The 13,910-nt window shown below is 42.3% G+C and overlaps 1 protein-coding gene across 9 annotated transcripts in view; it reads left to right on the top strand.

The window, feature by feature from the left end:
- Positions 1-13,910, top strand: part of LOC122545963 (trafficking protein particle complex subunit 3-like) — an 89,762-nt gene that overhangs the window by 45,631 nt on the left and 30,221 nt on the right. For 6 of the 9 annotated variants that reach the window (XM_087981231.1, XM_043684880.2, XM_087981211.1 and 3 more), the window contains exons 2-4: positions 458-1,197; positions 2,030-2,074; positions 13,345-13,442. In XM_087981231.1, the coding sequence (XP_087837357.1) occupies positions 1,108-1,197; positions 2,030-2,074; positions 13,345-13,442 (233 nt within the window). In that variant the 5' untranslated portion in view covers positions 458-1,107. The remainder of the gene's footprint in view (positions 1-457; positions 1,198-2,029; positions 2,075-13,344; positions 13,443-13,910) is intronic. The other 3 variants (XM_087981245.1, XM_043684885.2, XM_043684862.2) reach the window with 2 other exon arrangements.

Here is a 13,910-nt window from a genome sequence, read left to right as displayed (position 1 = left end):
TTCCCTGAATTCCTGCCTTACATCCCTATCCCTCTTTCTACCTATGCCGTTGGTACCTATGTGGATCACAACATGGGGCTGGTCACCCTCTCCCTACAGGACCCCAAAGACACGATCCAAAACATCACAAACTCTGGCACCTGGGAGGCAACAAACCAACCATGAGTCTCTTTCATTCCCAACAAATCTATCTGACCCTCTAACTATTGAGTCCCCAGTAACCAACACTCTCCTCCTATCCCCCCTTCCCTTCTGTGCAATGGACAGACACCTGCACCCCAATGCATGCCACTGGTAAGTCATCCCCCCACAACAGTATCCAAAACGGTATACTTGTTTTTAAGGAGAACAACCACAGGGGATCGCTGCACTGATTGTTTTTACCCCCTTCTCACAGTTACCCAGTTTTTTTTGTGCCTAGGAGTAACTACTTCTCTGTAACTCTTATCTATCATAGATGCTGCCTCCCGAATGATCCGAAGTTCATCCAGCTCCCTCTCCAGTTCCCGAATGCAGTCTTGGAGGAGCAAGAGTTGGGTGCACTTCCTGTAGATGTACTTGGATGGGACACTAATGGTATCCCTCACCTCAAACATCATGCAGGAGGAAAATTCCTCTCCATGCACTGCCATCCCTGCTCGTCTCCTTATCAGAAAGTAAAAAGGAAAAGAAGCTAACCTGATGTGTCCCTGGTGTTTAAGGTTATAGGAGGTGGATGGAAGGGAAGTCTGCAAGGGTAGGGTCTTGGGTTTAGAAAACACTCACTTACATAGCTGAAGGGAGAAAAAGTCCCTCCTTTCCCAGAAATCTCTGCACTCTGATGTCAGATGTAACGATTTAAATTAGTGACTCACCTTTCCCAGCAGGCCCCAGTCCAAGCTTCCACTCTTCCTGCTGCTAAAAACAGAAATGCGCTGTTGAAAATAGAAATGACATTACTACCATACTACTGAATATGCTATTGTTCAGTCGGTCTTATCAACAGTGTCTTTAGTTAGACATTTGGAAACTTTAGAAAAAAACACTGAAACAAAATGTCAAAGAGATAACCAATGCTCACCGTAACCTCATCCACTGCTATTGAAGGAGACAATAACTTCTAGAGAAATGAAAGAGACATTTGGAAAAGTCACAATTTTATGTTTTCTTCCAACGTACACATCTCTGGTACACATAAGGGATATTTCTACAGAGTTGGTAAATCATGAGTTATTTATACAATTTCCTGAGATGCAATTCCAAGAGCTAATGGGTTGTAGAATTGCTCTTGTGTTCATTTGGCATGATATGCATACTTAACATTTCTCAATTTAATTGTCTTTTGATAAAACAAAACATTGTGGATATTGGAAACCTGAAACATAAATAAAACATGCTGGAAATATGCAGCAGATCTGGCAGCATCTGTGGAGGGATAAGCAGAATTTACATTTCATGACCTTTCTTTGGAAATGTACACAGTTAGATATATAACAGCTTTAAATAATTACAGAGGCAGGGACTGTCGGGAGGGAAAGAAAACACATAAGGTGTGAGTGACCTACTCCTGTTCCTAATTTGTATAATACAGTGGAAGGTGAGAGAGATTAAATGATAAAGTGATGTGGTGCAGAGAAAAAGAGAATGGTAACAGGACAAGGAAAGAAAATAATAATTGTTCCAGAAAAGTGTAAGTAGAAAATATTAGAATTATTACCTTTAGCTGCTGTATGGAAAATGGGAGTGTTAGTTATGATCTGAAATTGTTGAACTCAATGTTGTCTCCATAATTCTATAAGAAGATAATAGAAATATTTGGCTGGTCCTAGAGCTTCCATCAAATTATTTTCAGATAATGGAGGAGGTCAAAGATAAAAAAAAAGTAAGAATAGTTCAGCTAAGGAATAAATTGACTAGTGTTCAGAAGCTCAGGGCCAGACTTGTGATCTAAATATCAATGTTACTCAATGCAGGAGAGACAACATTGAGAGAAGTGAATCATTATAGTAATTGAAGAGAAGTACATGTAAATCACTGTTTCTTTTCAAAGGAGTCTTTGAAGTCTTGGATGAAAGACAGGGGAGCACATAAAAGGGTACGTGTCTCTTGCATTTACATGGGCAGGGGCAGTGGGTGGGGAAGGACATGTCGGTGTGCTTGAGGAGTGAGTCGGGGTCACAGATGAAACAATCCCTTTGGGGTGAGAAGAAAAAGAGGCACGTGGGAAGTTGGGGCAACATGCAGGAAATAATCCCAAATCCAGAAACACATATGCGGGAGAAGACTTGAATAAGACAGGACAAAGAATGTTGCACACATATCACAAAAATGTAGGCATAGGTGGGACTAATGCTAGTTCCCTCAGAAACACCCTTTGGGTGAAAGAATGTGAAGGCAACTGGATGAGTATATGAATAGGAAGGGTTTAGAGGGATATGTGTTTCTGGATCTGGCAAATGGGACTAGGTTCATTTAGGGTAACTGGTCAGCATGGATGAGTTGGACCAAAGGTCTGTATATCTCCAGGACACTATGTCTCTAATGAGTGGTGCAAAAAGAGAAGTTGTAAGTCCTTTGTACTACTTTCATGACCAAGTTAGTTACAGTGCTGAGAAATATGTACAATACGCAGATGACTGCTGATCACAGAAAATGAGCTTCCTTTTCCTTCCATGGACTTCTGTTCAATAACTTCAATCTGTCCTCACACGTCACAAGTATTTTAACGTCCTGCATTACATGTGGGTGCAATGCATCCAACCCCAATTAATCTATAAAACAAGAAATCAGCGTACACATATTAGATGTGGTAATAAATCAAAAAATATTGGGGGTTGGGAAAACAAAATGGAAATGAAAAGTCTAGAATTTCAATGTCAAGAAAGTGTTTTCCAAATTTTCATTCAAGTTTTAAAAATAGCTTTCAGAATCTCCCAGTTGAGTGAAAACCACCTTTAATTCCTTACATTTTCATGTTACTAAGAGCACAACTTGCTTGATTTTTCTCTTCTGATTATCAATGCAGTACAAATTCTCAAGTGGCTTCACCAGGATCATTTAAAAAAGACTTGATACCAGGTCACATATGAGGGAGATGGTGTGTATTGCTAATGCCACTTGACTAGCAATCCAGAAACCCAGGCTAATGTCCTGGGGACATGAACCCAAAACTTGAATTCCGTAAATGTCTGGAATAGAGAGCTGGCCCAATGATGATGATACAATCGGTTTTGATTTTTGTAAAAGCCAATCTGATTCTGATTTAGAGAACGAAGTCTGCCATCCTTACCCAGTCTGACCAAGGTGTGACTCCAGACCCAAGGAAATGTGGGTTGCTCTTAACATCTGGGCACTTAGGGAAGGACAGTAGGTGGCAGCCTAACCAGTGATGCCAACATTCTGTAAATGAACATAAAAAGCATTTAAAAAGTTTTATGCCACATCCAATTGCCTTCTCCCTCTCTGAGAAACCAAGCAATACAATTTCTGATCTGTTGGTCAGAGCAGATATTTGGCAGCTATAGCTCATCAATTGCTTTTCTCAACCTTCAGCCAACTGTGTCATCAACACAATATGTAAAATCTTTCCAGTACTTGACCGATGTCAACAATGGAAAGTCAATTGGGAAAATATTCCAACTTTGGAAAAAGAAGATTCTTGACATTGAGAGAAAATTACCAATTTTTCACCTAAGGATTTAATGGCAAGATAATAATCTCACTCGTGAGTGCTGAGAGACTTATTTACCTGTATTAATGTCTCATCATTGCCTCCCTTAATTGCAGCTTGTTATTTTCCCAGGCAGTGAAGAGAAACTTGATGGTGACAATTCCCAGCATGAAAATCAGAGCAGGTCCAGATTGTCACTTGATCCTCTGGGCTGTATCCTTTATCCACAGAGGTTTGCACTGTCCATGTACCAGCCCCACCATATCCTCATGGTACATCTCCGATTCACTTATACGACAACTCATTGCTGCAATGCTTCACTTTGGAGCACAGTGACAGGTTTCATTGCAATGCTACTGCCAGACCACTTTGTGACAAGGATAGCTACCCAACTCATGGATTGGACCAGAGTGCATCTTAGAGTTCTTAGCTTTCTCTGTTTTAGCATTCACTCACTTTGAACTCAGTTCAAATCTCACAGAACTCTCCTCGCATTTTTTGCATTGCTGCCTCATTCAAATTACACCTTCAAAGAGCCTCTGACTTGCCTCAGCTTTTAGCACAGATACAAAGCCAGGCAGTTTGTTGCATTTGCCAGCAATGATCAGTCCAGAAGGCAGACATACTGGTGTATGGTGCTATGTCAATGCCACACCTATAGCACCTGCCAAAGGCTTATGCAGCAAATGTACTGTATGTACTCACCAAATGGCCATGTCTCAAAGTCTAAGCAATGTAGTCCTCAGTCCAGTCATGAAGGATAGTCATCAATCTTAAGGGGAGTCAATGGCCCAGTGGTATTATCATTGGACTGTTAATGCAGTGAGCCAGATAATGTTCTCGGGACCTGGGTTTGAATACAATCTCAGCAGATGGTGGAATTTAAATTCAATAAAAGCAATGCTGGAATTAAGAGTCTAATGATGACCATGAATCTATTGTCGATTGTCAGAAAAGCCCATTGGTTCACCAATATCCTTTAGGGAAAGAAACTGCCATTCTTACTTGGTCTGGCCTACATGGGGATCTAGAGTCACATTGTTGATCTTAATTGCCCTGGGCAATTAGAGACAGGCAATTAAATGCTGGCCTAGCCAGCAACACCCTCATCCTGTGAATGAATTAAAAAATATCAGGGGAGCCAGTCATAGTTAGGTAGGGCCATTGTTCAATCTTAGTCTGGGAGCATGACACGGTTAATTGGCTGCTTGAGTTGTTCAAGGTCAAGGCCTTCAGGTAGTGGGCCATTGTTAGTCCTACAAGTCCAGGGCAACAAGTCAGAGAATTGATGGTAAATCAGTCAGGGAGCTGTGCAGAAACTGAGCTTGGTCAGAGGTTAGTTGGACTGTCTTTCCAAATCAGTAATGATCGGTCCAGGAGTTTGTTCACTGAAAGTTCAAAGGAATTGTCAGGGGCCAATGTTGTGGTGAACAAGTTGGGGAAGTCAATTCTGGGGATTGGAAACTGCATGCTGGGTAGTGTAGAGAAGAAAATAAATGTGTTGGGCTGGGAACTCAAGGTTTAAAAGTGGAAAATAGTGCATTGAAAGACCCATGGAATACTGGAAGGTCATCGATAGTGAACTGCACACTGATTTCGACAGGATTATAATGCATTAGGGTTATTGCTGCAACTAAACTGCAGGCCTGTGTCTGGGAGACTTGAACGAAAAGGTTAGTGGGAATGTGGGGAAGCTCAGTACTGATGAGTTTGTCAGGAAATGTTATAAAGAAAGGAACAATGAAGGTTTCAGGTCTTCAACTGAATGACCAGGCTGAGTCTGCAACTGAGTCTGCGAAGTGCAATCTATATTGCATTCCATCCTTGTGCAGATCACAAATATGCAAAAGAAGACCAGACTGGCTACAATCACAATGAGAGTGGGCAGAGTGTATCTTTTCTGTCTGAAGATGCAGGTTCTGCTTGTGAATAATACACAGTCTTTCAAAGAGCAATTGCATTCATCAGGCACTTACACAGTAAAGAATCAAGATAATAATAAAGATAGTAAGATATCATAGATTTCTGCATGTAAAACACATACAGTGACAATCTATGTCAAGCACAAATTCTGGCCACAGCAATCTCCACCACATTATTGGCCATTATATATTGATCCTATTCATTTCTATGAAGCCGAAGTGATCACAGGAAACTTTTAAAGTGTCACCTGTGGGCCACTATAGACAAAGATAATTATCTACACAAGGATATGGACCTGCTTTCCTGTCACCTAAGACTGTGAGTATTTGACAAAATGCCTTTCTTGGATGATGTAATGGATGGAGAAGAGTATGGTGACAAGTAACCCTACCACAGTTATAATCTCCTCCTTTATTGATGCTGCAGAGTGGGCTGTTGAACTCTGTTAAAGGTCCATTTCCTTGTATTCTATGGTCCTCCTGGTCAGAGTTCTCTATGCCTCACTGTATGAAAGACTATAGCAAATGCCATATATGTACGATGCAGATATTGACTGCTTATATTCGTAAGCACCTGTTCTGTTTCTGAAATTCCCCATAAGGATCATTTGAGCGAGAAGCTGCTGAACAGCTTCCACATTAAGAAGCCACAGCTGAATGTTCCCATAGGATGTAGACGGGGTATGGGAGGGTCAGTGTCTATCCTCGATGACATTTTCTCCAGACAAGTGAGGCGCATTGCTGCCGCACTCTGAAGATATCTTGGAACACCATCACAGAACTACATCAACTGCTGCAGCAGGATCTGTGACTTGAAGGTGTAGGTGGCCATCTTATTTCAATGGATGCCAAGATGACAGCTGTGCTAAATCCTTCTGCAAATATCTGCTTCCAAAGATCCACAGGGACCTGCGTGGGATCTCACAACCTGGCCCACAAATGTATCAAGGCTGTCGCTGATACAATTTGTGCCATATCATAACTCTTCATCTCGTTTTTCTGAGATGATGGCCAGTGCTGCAGCCTGTGTTGAATACTTTACCGAAACAGCTGGTTTTCTCCAGGTTCTGGGCACAGTAGATTATACACATTGAGAGAACCATATCATAATGTGGCTAACTTCATCAATAGAAAATGGTTGCATTTCATAACGTACAAGTCTGTGATAATTGGTACCACATCTTAGAGGTTTGTACCAATTACATTGGAAGTTTCTATGCTGATTATATCATAGAGTCATGGAGCCATACAGTATGGAAGAAGACCCTTCAGTCTAACTAGATTACACCAATCATGTTCCCAAACTAAGCTAGTCCCATCTACCTGTGTTTATCCCATATACCTCCAAATCTTTCCTATTCATTTCATTGAAGCCCTATAGCATGAAAACAGACCCGTTGGCCCTACAAGTCCACACTGGCCCTCCAAAGAGTATCCCACCCAAACCCATTGCTCTATATTTACCCCTAAACTACACATCCCTGAACACTATGGGCAATTTAGCATGGTCAATTCACCTAACCTGTACGTCTTTGGATTGTGAGAGGAAACTGGAGCACCAGGAGGAAACCCACGCAGACACGGGAAGAATGTGCAACTCCACACAGACTGTCGTCCGAGGCTGGAATTTAACCCCTGTCCCTGACGCTGTGAGGCAGCAGTGCTAACCACTGAGCCGTGCGGCCCCAAATGTACCTGTCCAAATTTTTTCTAAATGTTGTGATTGTATCCCACATCCAACACTACCTCTGGCACATAAGAGCCACATTTTGTATAAAATAGCTGCCCCTCATGTCCTTTTTAAATCTTCCTCCTCTCACCTTAAAAATATGCCCCCTAGCTTTAAACTCCCCAACCTTAGGGAAAAGACCATCGCTTATCTATGCCCTTCAAGATTTTATAAATCTCTGTACGCCCACCTCTCAACCTCCTACGCTCCAGTGAAAAAAGCACCAGACTATTTTTATACCTCAGACCTTCCATTCCTGGCAACATCCTGGTAAATCTTTCTGAACCCTCCCCAGTTTAATAATACAATCATCAATAACTCTCAGATTCATGTTTCATTTCAACTGTTGGATTAATTAGAAGGATGGCTACTGACAGACAAAGACTACTATCTACAACTCGGGCTGATGAATGTGTTATGCAAGCCTCTGGCTGATACTGGGCATTAATACAATGCAGCTCGTTATTCCAACAGGGCCAATGTGCAACAAACAATAAGCCTCCTGAAGATGAGTCAAATGCATGGATTGTTCTGAGGGGAGGTGCCAAGGATTAGGTTGTGGTGCTGTGCAGTATACTCCAGACAGAGTGTGCACAATGATCCCTGCACATTGGGCCCTGCTCCAGGCAAAGAGGAAATAAGATGGACACTGAAGAGTTGGGAAGACATCAACAGTCTTCTGAGGATGAATATGAGAACATTGAGCAGGAGGATTCTTCAGCATGGTACATTAATTCAGCATTGGATTCTATTGAAACCTGGTTCCAATTGTTGTGAACTGAGTAATGTTACCATCCATTGATTGTAAATTTCTATTTGTTCAAAAGGCAAACTTCTGTTTATTCCCAGAAGCAAATGCAGCATTCTGTTTGTTCTTTCTTCACTTTTCTTGTCATTCAACCATTTGAAAGTTTTCCCACATGTGATACACTGGGATTCGGGAAAGAGAGAGCAATCAGTGTTCAGACAAATTGTAAAACCGATTTTCTCTCCATAAATACCTGTCAAGTTTCCGTTCAAAAGCTACAGACCGGATTTTCCAAGGAGTGTAAATCACACGCAGATTGTCACCTCATTCCACCTTCGTAATGTTAAGAAGATTCCAATCAGGGCTCCATCAGTGCTGTACTTTCATTCTGAAAGGCCCCTTGAAGTGGAGACCATTCTGGGAAAGGCAGACCACAGCTCCTTCCTCACAGCAGTCTGTTATCAAATTCTATGATTTAAAGGGCCAGCAGAACAGCCATTTTACATTTTAAGTACACAAGTAAATGTGAGGTTAGAGTGCCAGAGTGGCAGGTGGATAGGGTGCCAGATTAGTAGGGGGTAGGGTACCAGGTAGATAAGGAGCCAGGAGGGTAGGTGGCAAAGTGTATAGAGTGCTAAGTAATAAGGGGTAGAGTGTCATGGGGGTAGGATTTCAGATAGAAAGGCTGCTAGGTAGGTAGAATGCTAGGTAGGGGTAAGGTGTAGTGAGCCAGGTGGCAAAGAGGCCGGGTGCGTGATGCAGTAATTAGGATAGGTGGGCTCGTTGGGAAATATCAGGTTCGTTGTGGCTAGGACATGTCCCTCCCCTAAGTGGCATTGTCAGGACAAAACGTGGGGTAGATACTAGTGGGTAAGTGAGTAGAAGGGGTGTCTGTGGACTGGTGGGCATTGGAGAGAGGGTGGGAGGTCCTGGGTACAGGAAGGGGTTTATGTTTGGGGAAGGGAGCTTGGGCCAGTGCCAATGAAAGGAGAGAGTTGGGGGAGGTGTGTGCAGGGCAGGGATGTTTCAGGTCCTAGTGTATTGGGTCCTGGGAATACATGGTGTATTGGTCAGGGTTGGGGGCTGTCGGGAGTCTTGGGGGAGGTGTAGTTAGGTTGGTGTGTGAATTAAGTTGGGAGGTCAGTTTAATAATTACTCAGAAGTTACGTTAGATGTTTAGTTGTCTAACCTCTGAATAACTACAGCACAACCTCGATTATCCGAACGAGACAGGTGAGGACTATTTTATTTGGATAACTGATCTGATTGTAAACAAGCGGTAATTTGAATGTTGGTTGTCGAACAAGTCTCGATTATCTGGCAATGCATGCCATCATGCCGTTTAACTGATAACTGAATGCTGAGTTGCCTAATGCCATTTTTACGGGACCTTGAGATCTTGTTTGGATAATCCGAAATGTGGATAGTTGATGTTTGGATAATCGAGGTTGTACTGTATTTACATAACTTCAATGGAACCTTCTGAAATCTCTGATTTAAAAGGTTACTTTTAGAGGATTCCGTGCATAAGAGAATTGACCAGTAGATTCCCAAGCAATTCCCTCAGAGTCTGCTACAGTGGGGATTCTCCAGGGTCCCAATGCACAACTCGCATTTATGTTGGAATAATGACTGTCTGACCATCAGAAAATCCAGGCTGTATACACTGCTTGTAATATGGCTAAATCATTGTGCAGACCTCCCCTCAATGATTGGTTTGCACATTTATTCACATGTAACAAATCTAAACCATTTGTACTATTGATTCATCTTCAAATGAATAAACTGAAGTAGTTTGTATTTCTCAAACCTTGCTGTTGAATAAATAGATTATCATAACTTGCACCAACTTCCTTTAGGCTCAGTACTTAATACATGTTGATGTCACAGAAAATGTTTTAAGGTGGATATCACTACAACTGTTCTTTATTAAGAAACTGTTCTCTTATGTTCCCTGTCCTTTAGAATTGGCATTTGCCATCTACGTCATCTACAGGTTCAGCACATCACATGGTATGTGTGAAATCTGCAGTAGGCTCACTTAGATCAGTTAGTTAATGGCAAACATTTGTTTCATTTTGCAGTCAGTTCTTTTTGTAACAAAATTCAAGTGTGCACTTGTACACAATCCTTTACGGTATATAAGCTCATTTTTTTCTCTCACTCAATATTTTATCCCAGTTTCTGGATCTGATAATAGCTCTGAGGATAATTTTTCATAGCCTGGATATGGTAAAATTAGGGTGATAACGAGTGACAATGGTAATCCAGCACTTAACAGCCCACTCTTAGTATTTAAGTTGGTCCTTCACCAAAATGAAGGACCCGATACCCAGTATGAGCAAAACTAATGTAGTGTACAAAATCCCATGCAAGGACTGCACAAAACACTATATAGGACAAACAGGAAGACAGCTAATGATCCGCATCCACGAACATCAACTAGCCACAAAACGACATGACCAGCTATCCCTAGTAGCCACACACACAGACGACAAGCAACATGAATTTGACTGGGACAACACTACCATTATAGGGCAAGCCAAACAAAGAACAGCCACTCATCCACAAACTCCATCAACAAACACATCGACCTGGACCCAATATACCGGCCACTACAGCGGACAGCTGAAACTGACAACCGGAAGCGGCAGGGACAGGCCACTATAAATGCCGGAGGAAACACCACGAAGCGCTTCACAGGAGGCTCCCAAGCACTGAGGATGTCACCTAGACAGGGGACGAAACGTTTGCAACAAAAACTTCCAGCTCGGCGAACAGAACCGCAGCATTTAAGTTGGTGCTGCCATTTTCTTTGGGGCCTTCACATGAGAAGCCAAGGAGTCTGCAATTTCAGAGTGAAGCCTAGTTTTAAGTTTGGTCCTCTGATGTACGTAGGCTTTCATAGGGGAATGTCGCGGTACAAATATGCACAACATACATTGAGCATCTTCTGCCCATGGAGCGGCCAAGCCAAATTCCTTCAAATCTACCTGAATAAACAGCTCATGCCATGTGTTTTTTAAACTAGTTTATTTAAGGCACTTCTATAATATACCTTCTGCTCTCTGCAGGCCTAACTGCATCACACAATATCTTAAGGTACAATTTCCAGCTCAGCTCTGTGGAAGAGTTGCCAGGAAACCTGCTCTGTTCCCAGCCAGTAAACTGACTGGTGCAATGATTTCCAGTATAATTATATAGTTTTTGTAGCCTACTAATAATAAACAACTGATGCTCAATCTTCATAATAAGTTAGACCTTGCAGCATAGACTTCAGGGTGTGGTGTGAATGTTGTCTCTATTGCCTGTCTGAATGAAAGTTCTATGAAGTCGATAACAGCAGTCTTGCAAAAACTTTGGTAAGGCTTGACAAATAGCTTAATAAATTGGTACAAGTAGCAATTCATTCAGGATTATCCAATAGGTTAGGCACCTTTATCAAATTTGCAAAGTAAAACTTGTAATCTAACTCCTGTGGAATCATGTTTTGTCAACAATAGTTACTGTTTCCAAATTTGGACAATCCCTATATGTTTCACACTGATGAGGTCATAGTGATTTATAAACATTGCCAAAAACAAAAAAATGAGTGTCACTGACCAAAATTTTTACTTTTGTTATAATTTATACTGTTTTACTTTGCATCAGTCTGACCAAACAGTTTCCAAAATTAAATGGTATAGTCGGATATGTGGCAGAGCAGCCTGCTGAGTCACTGTTCAATATTCTCATCATTTCCCATAAAGCGTGTTGGCACAAAATCCACAGCAGTTCTGGTATACTCCTGCTGTCTTTAGTAAATGTTTGTTGAAATAGCTGGAGACCAGGCTGGAACCTGGTTACTTAGCACCATAGTCTGCTTACATTGAGAGCACGAGACATAGCTAGATTGTCTTCATGGACAACGTGGGGTACTCAGCAGTTTACAAAAAATTTAGGTTTGTTCTAAAGACTAATATATAGGTAGAGGAACTTTGCAAAGCATAAAACAGCATCTGACTGTGCTACAACTGGCCTTTGAGTAATCAATTCTGAGGTAAAAACGATGACTGCAGATGCTGGAAACCAGATTCTGGATTAGAGTGGTGCTGGAAAAGCACAGCAGTTCAGGCAGCATCCGAGGAGCAGGAAAATCGACGTTTTGGGCAAAAGCCCTTCAGCAGGAAAAAGGCAGAGTGCCTGAAGGGTGGAGAGATAAATGAGAGGAGGGTGGGGGTGGGGAGAAAGTAGCATAGTGTACAATAGGTGAGTCGGGGTGGGGTTGAAGGTGATAGGTCAGGGAGGAGGGTGGGGGATGGTAGCAAAGAGTGCAATGGGTAAATGGTGGTGGGATGAAGGTGATAAGTCAGAGAGGAGGGTGGAGTGGATAGGTGGAAAGGAAGATAGGCCGGTAGGTCAAGTCATGGGGACAGTGCTGAGCTGGAAGGTTGAAACTGGGGTGAGGTGGGGGAAGGGGAAATGAGGAAACTGGTGAAATTCACATTGATGCCCTGGGTTGAAGTGTTCCGAGGTGGAAGATGAGGCGTTCTTCCTCCAGGCATCGGGTGGTGAGGGAGCGGCGGTGAAGAGGCCCAAGACCTCCATGTCCTCGGCTGAGTGGGAGGGGGAGTTGAAATGTTGGGCCACAGGGCGGTGTGGTTGATTGGTGCGGGTGTCCCGGAAATGTTCCCTAAAGTGCTCTGCTAGGAAGCTTCCAGTTTCCCCAATGTAGAGGAGACCGCATCAGGAGCAACGGATACAATAAATGATATTGGTGGATGTGCAGGTAAAACTTTGATGGATGCGGAAGGCTCCTTTGGAGCCTTGGATGGAGGTGAGGGGGGAGGTGTGGGCGCAGGTTTTGCAATTCCTGCGGTGGCAGGGAAAGGTGCCAGGATGGGAGGGTGGGTTGTTGGGGGGCGTGGACCTGACCAAGTAGTCATGGAGGGAACGGTCTTTGCGGAAGGTGGAATGGGGTGGAGGGGGAAATATATCCCTTCACCCTTCAGGCATTCTGCCTCTTTCCAGATGAAGGGCTTTTGCTCGAAATGTCGATTTCCCTGCTCCTTGGACGCTGCCTGAACTGCTGTGCTTTTCGAGCACCACTCTCATCCGTAATCAATCCTGACACTGGATGCAGAAAGTGCAAAACCTTTCCAAACCACGTCTTAACCAATGGGCAAAGAAACATCCTCTTTATTATATATAGAACAATTTGATACGTAGTGTGATAATAATTGCGTCTAAAGATGATGTATAAACATTTTGTTTACTTGTCCAATTACTTTCCTAACGTGTTGTCGTTAACCTGCAGAGTACTGAACTCTTTATTCTCACATATGGAACTCTGGTAGCACAGTTGTGTGAAGACTATGAAAAGGATGAGGATATCAACAAACAGCTGGATAAAATGTGAGTGATAATTATAGCACGGGTCAACCATTCTCAAAGAAACAAGGATGAGAAATCAATTGATATTTGATCAATAAAATACCCAGGTTAAAAATAAGAGCAAAAATGTCCCATTTTGCATTTAAGAAGCATGCAGTTAGAATTCCATTATATACATATCTGTATGTGCTTCATATAAAACACCGGTTGAGACAGTGGATAACAAAGTTTTATAGAATTAATCTTATTTTTCTGCAGGTTGGAGGATTTAGCCACGGAGAGATATTTTTAAGAAACAGAATGTATTTCATAAGAATCATTCACCCTAGTGTAGAACTATAAGCTGAATTTACATTCAAAAGATTTACAAGGATGTTGCCAGGATTTGAGCTGAATAGTCTAGGACTGTTTTCCCTGGAGAGTCATAGGCTGAGGAGTAACCTTGTAGAGGTTTATAAAATCATGAGGGGCATGGATAAGATAAATAGA

Source organism: Chiloscyllium plagiosum, unplaced genomic scaffold (genome assembly GCF_037043375.1).
Source record: "Chiloscyllium plagiosum isolate Xiang-an unplaced genomic scaffold, Cpla_swu_hap1 HiC_scaffold_3, whole genome shotgun sequence".
Lineage (NCBI taxonomy): Eukaryota > Metazoa > Chordata > Chondrichthyes > Orectolobiformes > Hemiscylliidae > Chiloscyllium > Chiloscyllium plagiosum.
This window is presented reverse-complemented; position numbering and strand designations above follow the sequence as displayed.